This window comes from Rhinolophus hipposideros (assembly GCF_964194185.1).
Source record: "Rhinolophus hipposideros genome assembly, chromosome: 19".
Lineage (NCBI taxonomy): Eukaryota > Metazoa > Chordata > Mammalia > Chiroptera > Rhinolophidae > Rhinolophus > Rhinolophus hipposideros.
This window is the reverse complement of record NC_138065.1, coordinates 4277561-4298927: the sequence shown is the minus strand read 5'-3', so window position 1 is coordinate 4298927 and position 21367 is coordinate 4277561. Positions and strand designations below refer to the sequence as shown.

The 21367-nt window shown below is 51.4% G+C and overlaps 4 protein-coding genes across 14 annotated transcripts in view; 2 read left to right on the top strand and 2 right to left on the bottom strand.

The window, feature by feature from the left end:
* Nucleotides 1–58: 58 nt before the first annotated feature.
* SCNM1 (sodium channel modifier 1) lies at nt 59–2176 on the top strand. 2 transcript variants are annotated; one of them, XM_081025312.1, is made up of 7 exons: nt 59–245; nt 513–583; nt 792–880; nt 980–1077; nt 1163–1251; nt 1683–1877; nt 2022–2176. In XM_081025312.1, the coding sequence occupies exons 1-7, from the start codon at nt 195–197 to the stop codon at nt 2119–2121; spliced, it is 693 nt and encodes a 230-aa protein (XP_080881438.1). In that variant the 5' UTR covers nt 59–194; the 3' UTR covers nt 2122–2176. The 2 variants fall into 2 exon arrangements, with proteins under 2 accessions (XP_080881438.1, XP_080881437.1); XM_081025311.1 differs by having other exon boundaries at nt 1998–2176.
* Nucleotides 2177–2694: 518 nt separating this feature from the next.
* On the bottom strand, nt 2695–7182 carry TMOD4 (tropomodulin 4). 7 transcript variants are annotated; one of them, XM_081025307.1, is made up of 10 exons: nt 6872–7182; nt 5862–6026; nt 5516–5672; nt 5126–5242; nt 4600–4689; nt 4302–4432; nt 4116–4223; nt 3598–3741; nt 3202–3346; nt 2695–2803 (listed from the first exon to the last, which is right to left on the bottom strand). In XM_081025307.1, the coding sequence occupies exons 2-10, from the start codon at nt 5982–5984 to the stop codon at nt 2781–2783; spliced, it is 1038 nt and encodes a 345-aa protein (XP_080881433.1). In that variant the 5' UTR covers nt 5985–6026; nt 6872–7182; the 3' UTR covers nt 2695–2780. The 7 variants fall into 7 exon arrangements, with proteins under 7 accessions (XP_080881433.1, XP_080881429.1, XP_080881432.1 ...); XM_081025303.1 differs by having other exon boundaries at nt 4537–4689; nt 7065–7182; XM_081025306.1 differs by having other exon boundaries at nt 7065–7182.
* A 383-nt stretch (nt 7183–7565) lies between these two features.
* On the bottom strand, nt 7566–17278 carry VPS72 (vacuolar protein sorting 72 homolog). Its single transcript, XM_081025310.1, has 6 exons — nt 17015–17278; nt 13627–13779; nt 13336–13450; nt 12753–12929; nt 8506–8650; nt 7566–8151 (listed from the first exon to the last, which is right to left on the bottom strand). The coding sequence occupies exons 1-6, from the start codon at nt 17129–17131 to the stop codon at nt 7764–7766; spliced, it is 1095 nt and encodes a 364-aa protein (XP_080881436.1). The 5' UTR covers nt 17132–17278; the 3' UTR covers nt 7566–7763.
* A 3266-nt stretch (nt 17279–20544) lies between these two features.
* PIP5K1A (phosphatidylinositol-4-phosphate 5-kinase type 1 alpha) overlaps nt 20545–21367 on the top strand; it is a 32459-nt gene continuing 31636 nt past the window's right edge. For 2 of the 4 annotated variants that reach the window (XM_081026858.1, XM_081026856.1), the window contains exon 1: nt 20574–21079. In XM_081026858.1, the coding sequence (XP_080882984.1) occupies nt 20998–21079 (82 nt within the window). In that variant the 5' untranslated portion in view covers nt 20574–20997. Of the gene's footprint in view, nt 21080–21367 lie in introns of all 4 variants that reach the window. The other 2 variants (XM_081026855.1, XM_081026859.1) reach the window with 2 other exon arrangements.

The window sequence follows — 21367 nt, the reverse complement described above, 5'->3', positions numbered from 1 at the left end:
CAGGGGACGCTGGGAAATGCGGCCCCCGTCCGCGGGCTGGAGGCGGGCTTTCGGAGTCGCGCAGAGCATGCGTAGAAACGCGTCCCCGGAAGTGAGGCCGACCGGAAAGGAGACGAACCCCTTGCTACGGTGGCCTGAAAGGAGTGGCGAAAGCGGTGCTGTAGGATTCATTATTTCTGCGACTCACAGTCGTGATGTCTTTCAAGAGAGAAGGGGACGATTGGAGTCAACTCAATGTGCTCAAAGTAAGCGCGAGAGAAGAGCGTCTGGAGCAGCTTGCGCTGCCGTCTGAAGGCCGTGAAACACTTGTTTCGTTGCTCTGGCAACAGCTGGGGGGGGCGGGCCTGGAGGGAGTCGGGCGACTGGGGCCGGGTTGTGACCCCTTCTTCTCCCTACGACCTCTGCTCTCCCCGGGGTCCTCATTCTCTGTACGCCCCCGTCCCTGTCATCTCCCTTCCCCCCGCCTCCTATCCCGTTGATGCCGTCCGGACTTCTTCCCCTGATCCCTGCAGAAGCGAAGAGTCGGGGACCTGCTGGCTAGTTATATCCCCGAGGATGAGGCGCTGATGCTCCGGGATGGACGGTGAGGGCAACGAGTGTGTGAAGCCAGAGGGGTCTGCGATTAGAGGCTCAATAAGCTGACCAAGGAGGACAGTGAGGCATAGGGAAGGGCGTGGAGATTGGGGGCCTTGGGAGTTGGGCTTCGGAAAGGGCTGCCAGGACAGGCTGGGAGCTACAGCAGAGACCCGACCCCCCAGGCACAGTTTATCGTCTCCTCTCCTCTTGTCCAGCTTTGCTTGTGCCATCTGTCCCCACCGACCGGTCCTGGACACGCTGGCCATGCTAACTGCCCACCGGGCAGGCAAGAAACATCTGTCCAGTAAGTTTGGGAGAAGACACCGGAGAGAGACTAAAGCCTTACATTTTCTTCAGACCACTCGTGGTGCTCTGCTTTTCATTCTCTTCCCTTTCTCCTCAGGCCTGCAACTTTTCTATGGCAAGAGGCAGCCGGGAAAGGGGATGGAGCAGAATCCAAGACCGCAGAAGGAATTGGAGAGGGGAGAGACCAAAGCGGAGGTAATCGGAGAGAGGAGTGTGTGTTCCAGGCAGGACCTTCGGCTTCTAGGAGGAAGCTCTGACTCTGTCTTGATCTCCACGCCAGGCTCCTCTGTTAACCCAGACGCGTCTTATCACCCAGACTGCTTTACACAGAGCTCCTCATTACAACAGTTGCTGCCGCCGCAAGTGCAGGTCTGTGGGGTGGGAAAGGCAGTGGCAGGGAGGGACAAAAGGAGACAGGTGGCTCTAAAGTGCTTGTTTTCCAGATTGTGCTCTGAGGAATACTAGGATTCTGGAGACGTTAACTGGTATTTCAGGAAAAAGAGAATTTTGTAATTAAGAAATTGGGGACGTGGCGCTTGGTAGGATTACAAAGTAGGATACTTTTGAAGGAAAGGAACAGTATATTTTAAGGTGTCCAGAAAGTCTTAAGATGAAGAACTTAAACAATTTTGACCTAGCCTTTCCTAAATTCATTTGATTCCAAAAGCCTTTTCAGGCAGCACACTTACTCATATCTTGAGGAACACCGTGTAGGAAACACTGCTTTAAGGGTTGGGAGTCACAGGAGAGATGGCTCTTTCCTTTACTGCTCTTACGGACTTTGATTCTTCTCTGCCCAGACCAGAAGCCTCTCGTCCCTCTGTCTCCCGTCCCCCTTTGCCACCCCCAGAGGTGGAAATCCCAAGTGAGCCGATCGGTAGGGACCCTGAGCCTGCGGCAGGTCCACAGGCTGAGGAGTCAGCCGCTGTCTCATCCCCTGCATCTGTGAGCCCCACGAGGAGACGAGCCCTGGACCGTTACCTCACCCTTCGGAGGTATGCGCAGTCTACTTTCCTTAGGTTTCCCCTTTTCTCTTTGACCCTCCTTTTCCAAACCTTCTCAATTGTTTTTTTCTTGTCCCACTGACTTCTCCATAAACCTCCTCTCGTGACCAGCTCTGTTTTCTCTGATGTTTCCAGCTCTGGATGGATCCCAGATGGACGAGGTCGATGGGTAAAAGATGAGAATGTTGAGTTTGACTCTGACGAGGAGGAACCTCCCGATCCCCCCTTGGTCTGACACCCACTTTTCCCATTTAGTTCACAAATAAACACAGTGGGCGCTGGGAGCCTAACTTGCCTCGAGTCTGGTTCCTTGTCCCACTTCAGGATTTCAGATGTGTTCGTTCTCAGCCCGGCCAGTCCTTCCCGGCCACGTACACAGCTCCCCATACTTCTATCCCCTCCCCCCCCTTACCAAAGCCATGCCAGGCGTCAGCTGCGTCAGCCCGGTGCCCTATTAATAAGTCTGTTAGAAGGAGGTCTTTGCCCTTCGTGTTGTCTGCCCTCCTCCCTACCTCCACTCAAAGTTCTTTCCTCCTGCAGATCACATGAGGGTTGTGCATAGAAACTGGGGGGACCTGGCCCCATCTGGAAACAGGGCTGAGGCTAGGAATCCTGTGAAAGTAGACTAAAGGCATTGGCAGGGTTATGGGGAGCACCAAGGGGGGGAGCTCCCCCACCTCGTCCTCGTAACTTGAACCTCCCTGCCTGCTGATCCCCAGAGTATAAATAATTCCCTGATGAGCTGGCAGTAACCCTTGGGGCTTAGCGCCAAGATTTCCACCCCAAAGCCCAAGGAAGGAGTCAGGCTGAGCGGAGAAAAGGGCCTTTATTTACAGGAAAAGGGGATGGATGAGTTCCGGCTCCCAGCTCTGGTCAGTAAGGGGGGAGGTAGTGTTATCTCTTCTTTTGCTGGCGACCTGTAAAGGAGGAAGAGTAAACACAAGTCTTTATTCCATCTCTTGCTTTCTGCAAAGGTGCTCTTTCTAGTTCCTTCACCAGACTTGTAAAGAGGTAATGTCTTAGGCCACCAAATATGCCCACCCCACATTCATAAACCCAGCTAAGAGATGACATGACCAAAATCCTGTACCTCCCAGCAGGTATGTCTAGCTTCCTTCCCACTTCTCTACAGGTTATGTATTTGGGGCAGGGCGGACTTTTCTATCTACTTTCTGATCGCTTAGGGGATTTCAACTTCTCGTGTGACTATTGCTTTGGTAGCACCCCAGGTTTTAGTCTGGAAGTCGGCTTTCAGGAGGCTCTACCAGCTACTGCACCTCCTTCTCCCCCACCCACCACATCTGCAGTTACTCACGTAGTTCGTTGTTCCGGGTCACAGCGTGGGCTGCCCGAGCTCGGGGCCCCTGCTGTGTGAAGTGGTAGCCAAAGCGGACGATGGAGGGACACTGTTCAAGCACGGTGGCCATCTCCATTTCCACCGCGTCACCGGGCCACTGGCGCTGGGGGCGGGAGACACGAAAGCTGTCAGCCCGTCTCTGGCTTGCTCACTGTCCCCGACCACCCCCCCTTTGCGGGCTCCAAGAGGCTTGTTTCTGCAGAGTGGGTAACGAGAGGTGCTGCCTTGGCTCCCCTCCTAGAGACACTCAGGAGGACTCAAACCCAATCAGATGAAATCCTGATCGAGGGGTGGCCTCGGGGAGGAGACTCCGAGCGTTCCCTGAGGGCAAAGGCCAGGGCAGGGGCTGCCGACCTGGTTGTCTACGCGCAGCTCAGTGAGTGTGGCGTTTTCTCGAACTGCCTTCAGCACAGCCATAAGCCCTGTGCTGCTGATGAAGTTGGATTCAATGTTCAGGCTCCGTAGGCTCCGATTCTCACGCAGCATGTCGGCCACTGCCTGCGTAGGAGGGACTGGAGTTAGGATTTGGGGCCACTTTCACAGGTGACAGGAGCAGGAGGGAAACAACTCTGAGAAGAATTCTGAGTCCTTGCGGGGCTGGGGGTGGGGCCACAGGGAGGCCGGAGTGAGGCTGGTAGGGGGCGCAGGCAGATTAAACACGCGTGCAGGTGGGATGGGGGCTGGGGCTCTCGGGGAAGATGACCGAGGATCTCAGAGCTGTGAGCCGTAGGACGGGGGGCAGGAGTCCCCTTCGGAGCCACGCTAAGAGAGCGTGATGGCCATGGCACCCCTAGCACGACCCTTTATGACAGCCCTGCCAGGGGTGCACGTTACGGGACAGGGAGACGGGTAGCAGTGTCAACTAGCCTTACGTTGGCAACGGGGTCACCACTTTTCGTGGCCACCAGACTGAAGCTCTGGATGTGGGTGTTTGTCTTCATGGCCGCACACAGCTCAGTTAGCATGGGTATGGGGATGTCCTGTTGGGAAGAGCAGGTGATGGGCCAAGGGCCTCCGTGTCAGTGCTGGTGTTACTCCAGGAGGGGGAGGGCCCGTACCTGTATGTTATTCAGGTTCACCTCCTCCAGCTCCTTATCATCGCTTCGGACTCTCTTTAGTATCTCCTCGATGTTTGTGGGATTTGGGGGCTCATCTGGCACTGGCTTATACTTGTCAGGCTGCACCACACCTGTGAGGTTAGGAGGGAAACCCCCAATGTGCCCCCCCATCTCCTCCCCGTTGCTTATTACGCATCACGTCCTCTCCCCAGTCACCTGTTTCACCCTTTGCTACCTTTCCTCAGACTCGGGGACTGCCTGCCGAGAACCCTGGGGCCACGCTCCCAAACACACTCACTGCTGATGCCCTCGGTGTTGCAGATTTCACCACTGCAGATGGCGTCGTAGTATTGCTTGTTGCTCATCAGTGTGTACATGCCCAGAATTGCTGGAAAGAGTCAGGGGATGAGAAGAAGGGACCAGTTTCAAGCCGCGCCCCCCTTCTGAATCTGTTGCATGTCTAAAGCCTGACCTCTTCCGCTCTGCCAGAGAGGTTCCCACCCTCCCTGGGCCCCAGGGATCCCCTCGATGAATTGCTTAAGGCAGTTTTTAAAACATTGACACAGGGCTAAGGGAGAGTCCCTAAGGCACCACAGAGTTCCACTTTTATTTGCTTTATAACCCCTATAAATTGTCCTTGAGATGTTAACTTACTAAATTAAAAATGGATGAAAGAGTACATAAACAAGTAAGAAAAATCAAAAACCACTACCTGAGGCTTTCTCAAACATCCGTGTCATGGTTCAGAGAATTCCCCGAGTCCCATGCCACAAATGGGACCCCCTGCCCGATTTTTCCACCCTCAATTTCCCACTGCTGCGCACCTGCAATATCACACATTTCAGCATCTGTGGCATGGGCCAGTGCTTCCTCCAGCTCAGGCTCCAGAGTGATCTGTTCCTCAGCTGGAATCTCCCTCTTGGGCTGAATATAGGGCTTCCCTGATGCGAGAGGGAGGATGGTTCAGGCAGAGGTCATTTCTAAGATCCCGGCTTCCAGCTTCCTTTCCTTCTCCAGAAGGTGGAATGCTGGGGACCAAAGCCTGAGTCCTCAACGAGCTTAGAGCCCCTGGGTCCCCCGATCTAAGAGCTGAAGAGTGCAAGCTGGCATGCAGGTATGACGGCAGCTAGGAGCTGGCAGGAGTGAGGGAAGCTGGAGGGGGACATGTGAACCCATTTGGGTTCCAGGAGGCATGGATGTTGGGGTGTCCATACCCTTCTTCTCGCCTGTGAAGGGCACCAAGTCATCTCGCTCTTTGACCTCTAGTGCCTCCTGTTCCAGGTACTGCAAAAGGGCATCTCGGTCCAGTGGCCCCGTTGGGCTCTTCTTTGTCTGATCACGTTGTCTTAGTCCAGCTGGCAGGAGCATGTTCTTAGGGATGAGTTTGGGGGTGCAAGTCAGACCTGCCCTCTGACCTGCAGCACCTCCAGAGCTCCCTAAAACATCTCAGACACCTTTGCCCTGGCCCTCTTGGGACTCCAGGCCCTGTAGGTAGCCCTTGTTTCAGCCACCCAGGGCCCCACACCCTTCCCGGCCCGCTTCCCCCTGTGGAGCCCCTACCTCGGGGTCCATCTCCTGTAGCTCGCAGTCCAGCTGCTCTAGCTCCTCAGGGCTCAAGGTCCTTAAGATTTCATCTTCATCTATGTCTCTGTATTTCTCCAGTTCCTTCTGATACGATGACATGATGGTCCCCACCCCCTCCCCACTGTGTGGCACTCACGGAGCCTGGGGGACATGGGGAAAGTGGTTGGACAATGGAAAGACGGACATGGAGATACAGTAGGGACAGGAAGAGACCAGCCAGGGGGCAGAACAATGATCTGGACTCTTGGCGGTTAGAAATCTAGCTGGGTGTGGGAAGATGGGGTTAGGGGAGGTGGTTTAGTTAGAACCAGCCTCCTTTGTCCTGCTCCCCAGCTTCCAGCCACTCTGGACCAGGATCCCAGGCATCCAAGCTGGATTTGTCTCCCCACTATATGACCGAGATCCTGGCAGCACCCCTCCCCTATAACCTCTCCCGTCAGTACCTCCTGGCCTAGCACAGCTGCTGGGAGCCCTACCAACACCGCTGGCCCCATGCCCAGTTCCTATTGAAAGGAAGGGGGGCAGGCGGAGCTTCGGGGATATTCCTCCTCTCTTCCCCATAATCCGGTCTTTTTCCTAAACTGGTTTAAGCAAGGAGGATTCAGGGAAAGAGACATTTCTCTTACCCCACCCTCATTTCTTCTTTTATTGTGGGGGATCAGGATTTCACTTTCTGTTTGCTACGATTCTAAATCCTAAGGGAAAGCCAGGGCTCAGAGGACCTGGGGTGGGGGGCACTTCCAAGTTAGGAAAAAGGTGGTATGGCCTTAGGAGGAAGGGCTGAGTCCCCATAATTTTTCCTGGCTTTGGACGGGAAGATGACACCAGACCAATGGGTGGGGAATGACTTCTAAGTGGCATAAAGTTTCTCTAAAAACAGTGGGAGGATTAAACTTGCACAGTCTTTTACAATATCAAAAATAAACACAAGCCACACATACACACCATGCCGAGTATGAAAGAGCCAGAAAATGTGTGATACTTACACTGACAATGTCAACTACACAGTTAAGGACTATAACGACAGTGGCAGAGACATACACTGAGTGACAGACAGAGACACACTTTGGATCATTCCCAGTAGAAGCCACTCTTCTCCTCCCATCTCCTGCCGGGCTCTGGTCCAGAAGCCCCCTGCCGTCCCCACCTACCAGTCCTGGTGGCCACCTCCCTTCTCACCTCCCCTGTCGGTCGGTCTGTCTGTTCTACCGGGGCTCTGTCCAGGCAGCAGGACGAGCCCAGTGCCGGGGGGAAGGGTGGGGGAACAGTGAGCTCAGCATTTTATTATTTTAGCTCTGGCCAGGTGGGGGGTAGTGGGAGATCACATATACACAGCCCCCATACCCTGCCCAGCCCTGAGAGCCTCTAGTGGCCACCAACGGCCATGACACCTCCTCCCTTTCCCTTCAGAGAAACTGGGGTTCCACCAAGATCGGATAGTTCCTGCTGCTTTGGTGCCTGCTATATTCAAGGCAGTGACTATAAGGTGACATCAAGGTGAGTATAAGAATTTCATTTGATGTTTAATTTCAAGGTGTTTATAATCTAGTTGGAGGAATAAATACTTTACAATTTAAAAAGGGCAACTCATGATAAATGCTGTTAAACAAATTTAAACATCCAGATACACGCAAGACATTCACAAACACTTGCTCCCAACCCTAGATGGGACACCAGACAAAAGGGATCTTTCTATTTTATTAGATTATAAAACACAAACAAAACCAGTAGGAACTAGGGAAAAAAATACAGAAAACGGCTGGGAGAAGATCAGAGATGACAAAGGGAGAAGCAGGGAGAGGAGCGAGGACATGGAGAGCCCCACGTCAGGGTAGGAACGATCCGGAAGGACTAGACTATAGTCCTTGATGATAATCGTCATTTGATGACGATTTTCTGGCGCAGGGCTCGGGGCCCAGAGCCGGGGAGGGGCTCAGGAGGTGGAGGGCCCGGGCCCAGGGCCGAGGCCGTGGGCGGCAGCCCGTGGGCAGTGATGTACTTCTTGTAGGCCTCACGAATGATCTTGAAGGCTCGCGCAGTGGCGTAGGGTATGTCTGTGACAGGGTCCCGGTACAGGGCTGGGCGATGAGTCACTGGGCACACCTCCCGAACAGGGACCTTTGGGGGCCGCCCCTGGGGAAACCATTCCTCAAATGTCGCATCATCACTAAAAGTGATGAAGGTCCGTGAGCAGCGAGCAGGAGGGACGGCGGGTCCGGTCCCGGCACCGGGAGTCAATGCAGAGGCCGTGGGAGCAGGATCAAGTCTGAGGGCAAAGACAGAAAAACACAGAGCTGAGGAGCGAAAACAACAGAGAAAGAGAAAGAAAGAGATCAGAGAGGTGAAGGAAGAGGAGGAGCAGGCCGAGCGCTGGCAGCATTCTGGGGGAACCTGTTCAGGGACAGACGGGAAAGCAAAGCTGGGCTGGATGAGACCCAGAGAGAGGGAGACGAGAGAGGCTAAAAGAGAAAAATAAGGAGCTGAATGGAAGTGGAATCTGAAAGACAGCCAAGTGTTAGCGAGAGCTCAGTGAGGAAAGCAGGTGAAATGGGGCTGGGATGGAGAACGCAGCTGAAGGAAAGGAGGAACCTCCCTCCTCTTTTCCCTGAGAGTCACTCACCCCTCCACATCCACGTTCTCTTCTTTAGGGCCTGGGTCCCCAACCAGCGGCACTGTCACTGAGTGATAGGTGATTATGGGCCCAGGGCACTTGCGCTTCTTATGAACCTGCTTCTTTTTGTCAGCCTCGAGCCGCTCATACGTCTCTGCAGGGTCAAAGGAAGGAAGAGCGCATGGTCAGGTCTCCCTCTTCCCACACCCCAGGGCTGTCCTGGTCTCTCCACGATCTTCTTGACCATCTAGTCACGGCCTGCCCCCGCCCATTAGGAAGGTTCTCCCAGGCCCCCCAGCAACTCCTAGTTCACAGCGGAGTTCTCTGCTGGCCTCTCTGCTCAGCTTTTCTCAAGCCCACTCGGCTCCACACCCACTTAGAGCTGTAGGACTTGGGAGCTGGAAGGGGCCCTTTCAGCTGGAGCCTGCCCGTTTCCCTGGACACCCCACAACTGCCCTGGCAACGCGCTCCACCCAAGGCAGTGTGTCACAGCTTTCGGCCTCTCCAGTCATTACAGGGTTCTTTCCTCCTGTGAGCTGAAACACACTTCCTGATGACACTGTTTTACCTTTTAAGGCCATAAAGGACACAAGTCTCATCTGTCTTCACATGACAGTCCTTTACATAGTTGAAATTGGTGTCCATGTGTCTCCAGGCTGATCACCACACCCATTCCACTGAACCATTCCTCCTACAACACGGATTGGAGTCCCTCCCTCCTTCTGCCACCGCTCAGCCTAGGGCACTTCTGTCACCGGACTGATCACAGCCTATGGCAGAGGTGGCAAGTTGGCAGCCCACCCAAGTGTTCTGTTTGGTCTGTATAGAGTTTTAAAGAAATATCTGAATTGGTTGCTGACATTGAGAAATTAAGACAATTCACACTGAGATACAGAGATTTCTGGTCTCTCTTTAAAAAATCTTGAGAAAATCTGGCAATGCTGGGTCTGCATTCTCACCTGGTGAGAATCAGCTGAGCAACTGTTCCTGTCAGGCCCACCTCTCTAATCCACCAGCTCCCCTGGCTGTCCGGACCCCGGGACGCTGCTCCACGGTGGCTCACTGCTGGGACCTGTCTCCTGAAGGGCAGTGACTGGGGCTCACAGGACCCCCACATTATCAGGTCATGCAGCATTCCACACATAACAGGCACTCAGGGAATATTTGTTAACACATAAACACACCACAATATTCCTGGCCCCGTTCCTCTGAATTAACTCCAAATTTGTGTCTGTCTTAAAAGGGGGTATCGTGAACACAATCCTCTAAATAAAATCTGACCAGAAAGAGTCCTCTAGAAACCCCTCGAGTGACTTAGCCACTTTTATACTTGAATTCTGCTGGATAATATTTTCTTTCCCCTAAGCCAACGTTCCAACCCTCCTTCTGTCGAATACGTCCCTGGATTCTCTGCAACTCCTGCTCTCTAACCAGCCAGCTCACCTGTGTCCTCAGGTCCACTCTCCATTCCTTCCACAGCGCGCCTCACCTGCCACCACCGAGGCTGCCACTCTCTCCATCGCCCTCTGCTGGAAGCTGCCCAGCCTCTCACATCCCACACAGGACGTGTCTGTGGCCTCCTGGGTCCCACCCTGCCGCTCTCAGATCACGCGGCTCCCCGCCTGCACACTCGCTTCACTTCTGACACCTTTGCCAACAACCCCTATTACCTTCTCTCCCTCCCTCACTGAACACTTGCCACTGGCTTTCACTCTTCCTCTCCATCTCAACTCCTGTCATCCCGGGTCACCCTGGGGACTTCAGAGGTAGTCACAGAAGCAGTGCCCACAGGTAGTCCCTCAACACCGCACCCCCAGTTTCTTTATCACCCCGTCTCTTTACCACCTTCTAGCCACAACACGTTAGTTACTCCTGTCCACTAGAGCTACAGCCTCGGCTTTGGCGTTGCCTGAAACCGCCCAGCTCAGAAATGGTGAAAACCACACAGCCAGCCTCTGACCGCACACCCTATCCTCAGGTGTGTCTGCTCCCCTACGCTGGGTACCTCTGTTCTTCTACCTCTTCAGAACCCCCCATGCGTGGAGAGCTCCTGCTCAATCAGGCCTTCCAGCCTTCATTTTCCTTTTTAAATCGAGCTCAGGTCTATCATTTCAGTCCTTCTCTTGTCAGCCTAACTGCCCTCGCCCAGACCTGGATTGCTGAGTGCAAGTGGAGAAAAAATACACAACAGGTGTGTAAGGGAGCCACCCTCCGCTCATGGTCCCACACTCCAAGAGCCCCCCAACACCAGCAGATAATCCCATCTCTATCACTATGGCAAACACTCTTCACTTTCCTCAAGCTTCCATGTCTCTCCCCAACACTGGACAGATGAGAGTGCCTGAAAGACATCACAACCACCGCCGTGCCCTGCTCCGGATTTACAGACCTACAACTAGAGGCCGCCTACCCTTCCTTCCTCCTAGGCCAGTTCCTCCGCCTGTGCTTGAGCTCCCACCGCCCTCCCTGCACCCCCTTTCCGCTTCTCCAAAAACCTACACTTAGCTACGCGTGCTTTCTTCTCTACCAGTAAACTCTCTCAGTTGCTTCTCACAAAAGATAGTGCTTCCAATCTTTGAATAAAACAAGGACCCCTCTATCTTAACGCCAGACCTCCCATATCTTCTATTCCCTCTCCCACCCTTCACAGCCAAACCTAAGAAGTTTAGCTTCACAACCAACTTCAAAATGGTTTGGTCCCAAAAAGGTGCCCCTAAGGTCACTTCTGACCCCCATGTCACCAAACCCAGTAGGCACTTCTCAGTCCTCTTTATTGGCATCTCGGCAGCGTTCAGCAGCTCCTCTGTCTTAAAACATTCTCCTTCCTTGGTGTTTTTAAGACAAACGCTCCTGGACTTCGCAACCTCCGGCCCTGCCCAGGTTGTTCTCTAAGCCCCTCCTCTTGTACGAGACCATACATGTCAGCATCCACAGGACTCTCTTGGGCCTTTCTTCTCTTCTCACTCTACGTTTTCTCCCGGGCCAGAGCCACTCCACTGCATCAATTACCATCCATATTCTAAAGACTTCCAAATTTACATTTCCAGCCCAGATCTCTTGCCTGAGCACCAAGTTTGTATACTTAACTGACCTCTCAGCACTGCATAAATTGCTCACAGACGTCTCCGATTCAACATAGTTTGTCCCCTGTTGAACCTGCCCTCTGGAATCTCCTAGAAGCCTAGGAGTCACTCTCCTTCCAGTGGCCCGAGCTAATCAGCGTGGTCAAAGGATGCAGCTTGTAATTACAATGACATCAAGGGGACCTCATTGTTTGTGATGGTTCTCAGTCATTTACATTTTGAGGGGTAGCTACTGTTTTAAAGTACTGAATTGCCATTGCACAGGTAAAGATTATGTTTCGCATGTTAGAACCAATACAAACTTCCCATTTCAAAGCCAATAAAAAAAGTCACGAGAATAAATCTAGAAGATGTTGGGAAGGAACTAAATCTTTTTTCAATTATTGTGGTCTTTGGAGTTCAGTGATCTAAGTTTCGGAACTATTATTAAAACTGGAATGGGTTGGATCCCAGAAAGTCTGGATAAACAAACCTTCCATTCCACGGTGAAGTCGCATTTTTGTTATGTGTACGTGTTCAACTAGATGTGCTTGTCAAAAAAGAGATTCAGAGAGAGAAGAAATGAATTAATACTAGCAACTCTACTATTTCAATAAGAGTACGCCCCAGAGTGAGCATGTGATGGGAGGACTCACCCCTGCTGTCCCCTCAATTTTTCATGTACCTCTCATGGTTTGAGATTCTCACCGCCCTATAAATAAATGGGTGGTTTTTTTTGCACAATATATTACTGTACACGACTCTGTACCCATCAGCACATAAACTGAAGCGATTTAAAAACACTTTTTACTTTAAAGCAATTTATCTCATGAACTGACTGTACTGAATTTCTAATTTTGATCATTAAAGTAGGCATTCCCACCCCATTTTGTGAACAAAGAGAGCAAGATGCCAGTGGGTCAGGTAATCTGCCTGCCGTCTTACAGCAAATGAACAGCAGGACTAGAATTTGCACTCAGTTCTACACAACTCTCATTTCACCCCGAAGTACCTCCATATAACTTGCCTTTCAGAGCCTTCATAACTGCCAAGTTCCTTGCTCCTCATCATCACTCACCCCGTTTTTCCCCGATTCCCTGGTCCCAATCTCCACCTTCCCAGTTCTTCGGGGCTCCCGGGTTTCCCGTTTTTCTCAAGCCCCTACACCCACTGTTCTGCAGCCCACAGACTGACCCAGGGAACGTAAGTTGAGCTCCTCTGTGATCTTGGCCTCCCTGAGCAGCTCCTCCTGGGTCAGTGGCCGCTCACAGTGGGGCCCTTTCCGCCGCCGGGACTGGCCCTGCCTCTCCTGCACCCGAAGGAACGTCTGTCGTGTATGTTCAGCTGTAGACTGACGCATGGACTTCCGACCTGGGAGGGAAGTCAGAGAGGAAGAAATCTTTGAATTCACGTTCCCCTCCTTGATTTTTTAAATTTTAAAACTTTTCTCCATTTGAAATAATTTCAAACTTACAAAAAAGTTGCAAGAATATACAAAGAACACCCAGGTATCCTTTACCCAGATCACCTGTTAACCTTCTGCCCCATCTGCACTGTGTGTGTGCGTTATGTGTATTTTATTTTTTCTGAATAATCTGAGAGTTAAGCTGCACACATCATGGTTCTCTACCCCTAAATACTTAAGTGTATACGTCCTAGGAAGAAGCATTTTCCTTAACATAACCACAGTACAGTTATCAACTTCAGTAAACATGACACTGATAAAATACTTTTATCGTATTCCAGTTTTGTCAATTGACCCAACGGCCCCACTCACTGTCAGAGCCGTCATCCTGTAGCTCTAGTGGTACCAGTGCCTTCTCTTCTCGGGTCTTCTGAGAGCTACCAGCTGGGGTGCTGACCTTTCGAGGCCTCAAGCTCTTGAGAGGCTCCTGGGGACAGATTGGAATCAGACACCGGGGCACAGAGAGATAAGGAGAAAGAAGGTGAGAACCTTAAGAGAAAACTAGCACTGCAGGAAATGGGACTGGTGTGGGGAGTCCTGGGACCTGATGGAAGGGAGAACAGGAATGAAGGAAATCTGGGAAAACCAGGACTTCCCTCGCACCTTGTAGGCTTTGGTGACTACCCGACGCTTCCTTCTCGGCTCTTCTGCTTCTCCATCACTGGACGGTTCATCCCCTTCGTCGATGTCAAAGTCGGAATCCACCTCATCCTCTGTGTCTGACTGGTCCCCTTGATACTCGTCATCTCCTGATTCCTGAGGACATAGGCAGGTGAGGTTCCCACTAGCGTCGGAGTCAATAACGCCCCTCCAGGAGGCACAGTCTCTTCGCTTTCTTGATAAGGGCTGCCCCTCTCTCCTTCCCAACCCAGCCCTCCATTTTCCTCAGGCAAGAAATCTTCCCAGCTGGTGGCCTCTGGCTCCAGCACTAAACCTGGCAATGTTACCGGACTGCCCCTTACCTGTCGCACACCGTGTTAAGTGTTGGGGCACAAAAGGATATGCTTTGGTCTCTACCTTCTAGGGTCTTACATCTAGTGGAGGGCAGGACATCATTATAACAGAATGTTTTAATACAAGGCAACAAAGTACCAGATGGCAAAAAAATGTTAGAGGCGTTCAAAGGAAGGCACAGTTGCTATGGACTGGCAGTCTGGGAAGGTTTAAATATCAGACTTTATTCCTTTAGACCGGGGATTGGCAAACTTTTTCTGTAAAGGGCCAGATCAGAACAGGTAATGAGCCAGATGTGGCCAGTGGTGTATCGTTTGCTGAACCCTGCGTTAGAGTGTCAAGAATGAAGACAGCTTGAGCCATGTTGTAAATTTAGACAGGCAAGAGGGAAGAGGGAACCATGGGCAGATGGAATAGCAGCAACAAAGCAGACTCTGTATGGCACGTTCATGGAATAAGGATTTAGACCTAAGTAAAGCAGCTTTATCTCTGGCAAGAAGTCTCCCTAGCTGACTGCCTTTGCTTTAACAATGCCTCCTCTCAACATTAACAGATTGCCCTATAGGTCTGTAAGATTTGAAAGGAAGGTTGCACTCAATCTATAGAGAACCTTAAATGTCAGGCTAAGAAACTTATGATTTTAACTTGCAGGCCGGTGCTTCTCAATCCTCTCCCTCTCCTTACTTGTCCCAGAATTGATAATCACTGTTGAAGCAAACTAAAGTCACTGACAAATATGTCTCATCACTGAGATATAGGTCTCATTCCTCAGGTGTGTTGGGACAAAAAACAACAGTTGGGTACTACTATGATGTCTAGTGGGGAACCACTGATTTGAGGGCAGAGGGAAACTGTGGGTGAGGAGTGTTGTAGCAAGCTCTGGAGGTGATTAAATGGGCTGGAGTAGAGAACATGGAGTATCAGCCTAGACCTGAGGTGATGCAGATAGGGCTAGATGGCAGCCACATTGGAAAGGAAAGTGCAAGAAAACACTGGGGACAGGCAAGTCAACTGGGTGGAGCGGCACCGCAAACACGTGGCTCTCTCTTCAATCAGTGATGCAGGCTAATGGGCTAATCTTTGCACACACGCTGCCAAACCAAGCAAATAAGAGACAGCTGACACTGCAAGCCAGCCGGAGTTCTATCTTGCACGGATGACCATCATTTCCTCCCAAGTGATGTTTGGGAACAGCCTGGGAACACGCTAATCCCTTCAGCTCTCACCTGGTATTAAGTTATCTCACCAGAGTCTAGTAGTTCAACCACACATTAGCTTAGTGCCTAATGGAAATGCTTTCACTCAGTTACGGATTTGCTACCATTCCTTTGGCTTTCATCGAGGGTCATTAATAGACATGACAAGGTAAGACAATGTTTTTACGTCATCTACCAAAACCCTGTTATTTTATACGTCTTATATAAGGATGCGATTCTCCTAGGATTGAATGCTGAATAAATCTGTCTCTCTTAAAGAACTTATATTCTTCTTATTAGAAAAAGAAATTCAGGGTTTGACTTCCAGGAAACTCACAGCTAAATTTAATATCAATTGCTAGTAACATTTCAGCAAAGGCTCCTGGTACAATTACTTCTGATGTGTCTCTATTTTTGCTGTTCCTACTTTTTGTTTATATCGTAAGCCTCCTTAAATCCTTTTTGGAAACATGACGGGTACATATTAAATAACGACTCGTAAAATGACAGGAATAGGAAAATGGCTTTTGGAAGAGGGATGAGAAAGTTCTATTTTAAACGAGCTGGTTAGGGCTGGGTAAGTAATGACTCCCCGTCAGTCACCAAGTCCTGTGGATTCTGTTGCTTTGATTTCTCTTGAACCCTCCTGTCCATGTGTCTCTGCTCCCACTGCCTCTTTCAAACCCTTCTCCTCATCACAGAGCAAGCTTCTAAAGTACCAATCTGATCATCTTCTCAGTCCTCTGGCTGAAGAGCAAAATTCCTTAACACACTCACAAGGCCCTACACAATTTGGCCCATGCCTTGCCCTCCATTCTTGCCAACTGTATTCTCCCTCATGGTCTGGAGAATGAGAGTAGATGTGTAGGTCCCAGACCAGTGCCACAGACGTGTAACTCCCTGGACTAACCTTTCTCCGCCGTGCTCCCAGGCCTACCGGTCTTCCTCCAGCCGAGTCCTACTTGTCACACTGTCCTCGCCTTACACATCATGCCCCGCAGAGATACCCACCCGACCCACAACTCTGGCTCACGTGTGTTACCATGACACCTTATGCTTCCCTCATCACACACTACTTTAACGGACTGTTAACCCAGCTAGGTCGCCCACTGGGGTCTGGCACATATAAGGACAAAACCGTGTTTTTAACAGTTGCCAGAGAGTTTACCACAGCTGTAGGTACTCAGCACATATTTAAAGGGAGGACAGGTTCAATCAACGCCGATCTCCCAAGTGCCAAGCCAATGCGGACACTGGGCTAGGCACTGGGTTGCACACTGTTGAACAGAACAGACTATCTCTAACCTTACAGGACCTACAAACTAATAATACAGTACAAACGAGCTAAGCAAACCTAACTACGAAACGAAACACGTTCCATGAAGGAAACAAATGAGGACGCTTTTCTAGGGCAGTCAAGGAAGGGTTCTCTTAGCAGACGTTTCCACTGAGATTTGGAAGCTGGAGAAGGAGCAGGCGAAGCCCCTCCACTTTGGGGAGAAGCTTCTTCCTACACCCCAGAGGCAACATGAGCCCTGGGCCACCGAGGATACACCGCACGTCTACGCGGTGCCTGTCGCGCGCCCGGCGGAAGCGCGCCCACGGAGGCAGCGGGAGGAACAGGAACGCGGGGGGGTTCGGCCACGCTCGGGGGGGCCCAGGGAGCTCCTCTACCCCTGCCCGTCTAGGGCTCCAAGGCCTGCCCCCGACTCGCCCGCTCCGTCGCCGGTATCAACTGCCGCGGCTCCCGTCTATTCCCCGCCCCCTTCTTTGTCCGAGGTTTCTCCCCTCCAGACTCCTCTTAGCTTTCTTCCCTCCCTCTTCCTGGGCCCAGCTCTTGCCTCCGTGAAACCCCCATAAGTCGTCTGGTAGAACTCATCTTCCTCCTCTGCCTCCAGGAGCCCAGAGAGTCGGTTCCCCGCGGTCTTCCGAGGGGCTCGGCCCCCAGCCAAACTCATAACGCCTACCGAGACTGCGCCGCCACCAGCGGCCCCTCACCCAGCGCGATTCTCGGGGCTCGGCGCTCGACACCACGACCTGCGGGGGGCAGGCGGCGGCGGCGGCGGCGGCAATCGGTCGTCCGCAGGCAGAAGCAGCAGAGCGTCGAGAGGCTCCTAGCCCCGCCCCCTAGGCCGGCCCCGCCCACTCCTGCTCCTACACCAACCCCAAGCTCCCTGACCTACGCGCAGACCTTGCCTATGGAATGGTTCGACTCGGTGACACCAAGAGCCCCGCTACTCTAAGTCCAAAATTTGGGAGTCAACAAATTTTCATTTAGAAGAGGTCGGTCTCCTTCTGCTGCAGTCCGTTTTCCACTCTGCTAGAAGGAACCTTTCTAAAAACCAAGATTTTGTCACTCTTCTGCTCAAAAATCTTAAATGGACGTTATCTATAGGATAAAGTCCTTGAGGCGGAATAGTAGTGTGGTTAAGGGTAGAGCCTTAGAATCAGCCCGGACCTGAGTATGAGTTTGAACTTAGGTCTTCTAGCTGTGTGACTTTGGACAAGTTGCTTTACCCCTCTGAATGTCAGTTTTTTCATCTGTAAAGTAGGACTAATAACAATACCTACTTTGGAAGGTTGTTAAGATTAAGAGATATAATCCTTTTAAACCGCTTGGCACTGTATGTAGTGAGCTCATAGATGTTTAGTAGGTGATAACTATTACAAATATGGCATTCAAGAGTCTTCATAATTTATTAATAGCATCTTCCTGCCTTTCTAGCCTCACCTCCTGCCACATCATCCTATTCTAGCTTCACTTCCCTAACACCCAATTCTCTGCCATGTCTCCCGCTTTTCCTTCTTCTTAGAATCCCCTTCTCTTCCTGACTATCTGGCAAAATTCTAATTCTACAGACCAGTGAAGTCTTCTTGCACACCCATGCCTCTTCCTAGCACAGTTCTCATTATCATGGAGATCATACCTCCTTGATTCTCTAGAATAGTTCCAATCTCATATAGTCTGTGGTATTGTCTGAGCCTCTGTATCAACTTCTCTTCCCATTTTTTTATTCTGAAAATATGGTTGTCAAACCATAGCACGTGCACACACTCTAAGACGGCACCTATTACATTTTATTCTAATGATTTATGTTTCTGTCTCTCTCATTAGTCTATGATCTTTTTGAGGGTAGGGACTTTATCTTCCTCTGTGTATACCAGGAACTCTCATAGTGGGACTAAATAATTTTAATGAATGAATTAATGAAGGGCTGTTTGAATAAATTAGGTAACCATCCTCTTATTTTGCCTCTGTGTTGATCTTGGCAGCCCCTAACCCATCCATTCTGACCTTAGGAACTGTTCAAAGATATGAAGGTCACTTTAAGAAAGCTGGTGTGCGCGCGCTACGTGCGCGCACTCTATTTCCTTCAAATCTGTATTTGTAGCCATATTTTGAGATCACGAAATTGCCCCCCTTTTCCAAAGTATATATTGGTGAACTCCCTTTTCCGTTTCCTTGGAGACACCAAGCCAACATGTCCTGCTCTGCCCCTGCTTCCACACCCTGCCACATCATTGAAGACCTGCTATGCCAGGAATGTTACTGGGCATGAGTGGCTCCATGACTCAGAGCATCCTGGGGATTGAGTGGGAGTGGGGGTTAGAGACAAGGTTTGGGGGGAAAAGATGGGAGACACCCGTAGCCCAGCTTTTTAAATGTTGCCTTCATTCGTTCATATAGTCAAGAGACATGTATGGGGCACCTACTCTGTGCCAGGCACTACTGTAGATCCTTGAGATATAAAAATAGATAAGATGTGGTCTTTGCCCTGAAATGTTCACAGTGTTATGAGGGAAACCAACAAGTAAACAGACTGACATAATACAAGGTGATAGGAGTAACAGTAGCCATTTTCTGGTATAGAAAGGAGAAACAAAGACCCCTAAGAAGCTGCAAAATAGGGATGGATCTCTTTTTTCCGGAAGGCTGAAATCAAATTCATAGATCCAATCCCAGGGAGAAAACCCCATTTGACCTTCTGGTAAGTCAATTACTTGTCTATTTCCAATTTTAAAATCAAAAACAGCTTTACCTCTACACCCGGCTGATTTCTAAAATAACTCAGGAAATGATAGCAACTCCATGCCTTTATGGAAACAAGGATAATTTATTCAACAAATATTTATTGAATGCCTATTAGCCAAATCGTATGGTAGATGGAGTGCCCACACCTGTCTAGATTTTGTACTGTTTAATTGGGTGGGGGTATAGGTGTAGGCAATCATAAAATACTTCAACACGACACAATTCCATTGCTTTGGAATTACAAGTGGCAATCCAGTCATCTCAGTACCCAAAGGAGAATGAATAATCCAGCAGGTGGCAGCAGGGAAACAATTATTTTACATCTTGACGCGGGAGGGGTAGAAGGTAGAGAGGTCAATGCCTGAGGATATTCTCTGCCTGGTCCTAGGTTCCTTTTGAAGACCCAGAATATATCCGGATAGAGGATAAACCAGGCGATCTTAGGGTCTACCAAACCTAGGATTTTTTTCCCCATTTTCCTTTATTTATTCATTCCACCAATAATGAAAGCCCCTACTATAACGTACAGAGCCACAACAGGAGAGGAGCTGAAGATTACAGGGGTGAAGATACAAACTGGTCGCTCTCCAGCAGTTTAATCTCTTCACAGAGACACAGTCAGGTCTTCAATCTCCACCCGAGTTCACATCCTCCAGGGTACTTTGTTAAAACTGAGTAGGTACGAAGACTAAAATGGGGATATTCTCTGTGTATCTTCCATGCCCTCTGGAGCACAGATAACCGAGAGTGAGAGGCCAAGGGCTCAGATCACGGGAAGATTGTGATATGGTCTCATCACTTTCCTTGTCCCTTTTTGACAGGCCATCATTTATCATATTTACTGAACTCCGTCACTGTGCCCAGCATTGCGTTTGAGGCAAACGAAGGGTAGATCTGTTTGGAAAGTCATTCGGAGGAAGGCAGGACACGACATGCACGCACGTTGAACTAAATAGTAAACAAAGCAGCAAAGCTGAAAGAATGCTTGGTGGCATGTGATATTTTGTGATATTCGACTGCTTAACCTCTCCGACTTGCCACTGGCGCTTCTGTCGGGATTTCTTCCCTGGGCTGTGAAATTGACAGGTCCCGCCAGGCCGGCCCTTATCCCTGTCTCAGGCAACACAACCCAGTCCTTTCAAAGAGCCGAATCGAAATGGACCCACCGAGCCACCGTCGGGACAGTCTGCGCCCCGCGGCGCGCACGTATTCAATCCGTGGATTCGTTAGGGCCCGAGGGACCTGCGTCACGTAACGAGTTGCAGCCTCCGGATTGGCTTTGGCCCTCTAGGGCCCTCCCCCCCCGTTGAGTGGGCGGGAACGCTGAGAAGGTTGGGCGCATGCGCAGTGGCTGGATCTCACCGGGCACCCGGAGCGGTGGAGTTGGGCGATAAACAGGCTGTGACTAGGGCGGAGGGGGAAGGGGCGCTCCCTCCGCGGGGACTCCTCACGCCCCCTTATTCCTCTACGTGTGATTTGGTCCGGACCTGTGGTCCCGGCCGCCGGCTTGAGTCTCCTCTCTTGTGAAAGGGTAAAGTAGCTCCGGCGGAAAGCGGTTCAAGGTGCCGAGAGGGTGCGAGACGCGGGTCGTCCCCCATGCCCGCGGAATGGTGTGTCCCTGAGCGGGTCCAGGAGCCGGCCCGACGTGTCTGAGAGAGAGGCCCGGGAGGGGGCGGGAGGCGGCCCGCAGAACGCGGGTTCTGTGAAGAGACGTGGGGAAGATTCGACTCCGAGAAGAGGAAGAACCGGATTGAAAGGGAGCGAGGCCGTGAGGGGGAGGGGGCTGCCAAGATGGCGTCGGCCTCCTCTGGGCCGTCGTCGGGCGGGTTTTCGTCGGTGGATTCCGGGGTGCCTGGCGGCACCTCGTCCTCAGGTAAGCAGGGCGGGGCGTGGGCCGGGGGCGGATGACGGCTGTGCGGTGGGAGCAGCGAGCGAGAGGTGGGAGGGCACCTGTGGCTGGGCTTGTGCGAGGAGTGGCGGGTCGGGAGGACAGATGGCTGCGCTTTTCCCGTGGTGGCTGGGCTTTCAGATGGCAGGGCTGTCTGAGCGGGCCGGCGAGGCCGAGGGGAGGATGGATTTGGCGGAGGAAGCGGAGGCCGTCGTCCAGGAGGCCGCGTTGAGGACCCGAGGAGGGTCGGGAAGGGTTGGAGGTGGACGGTGC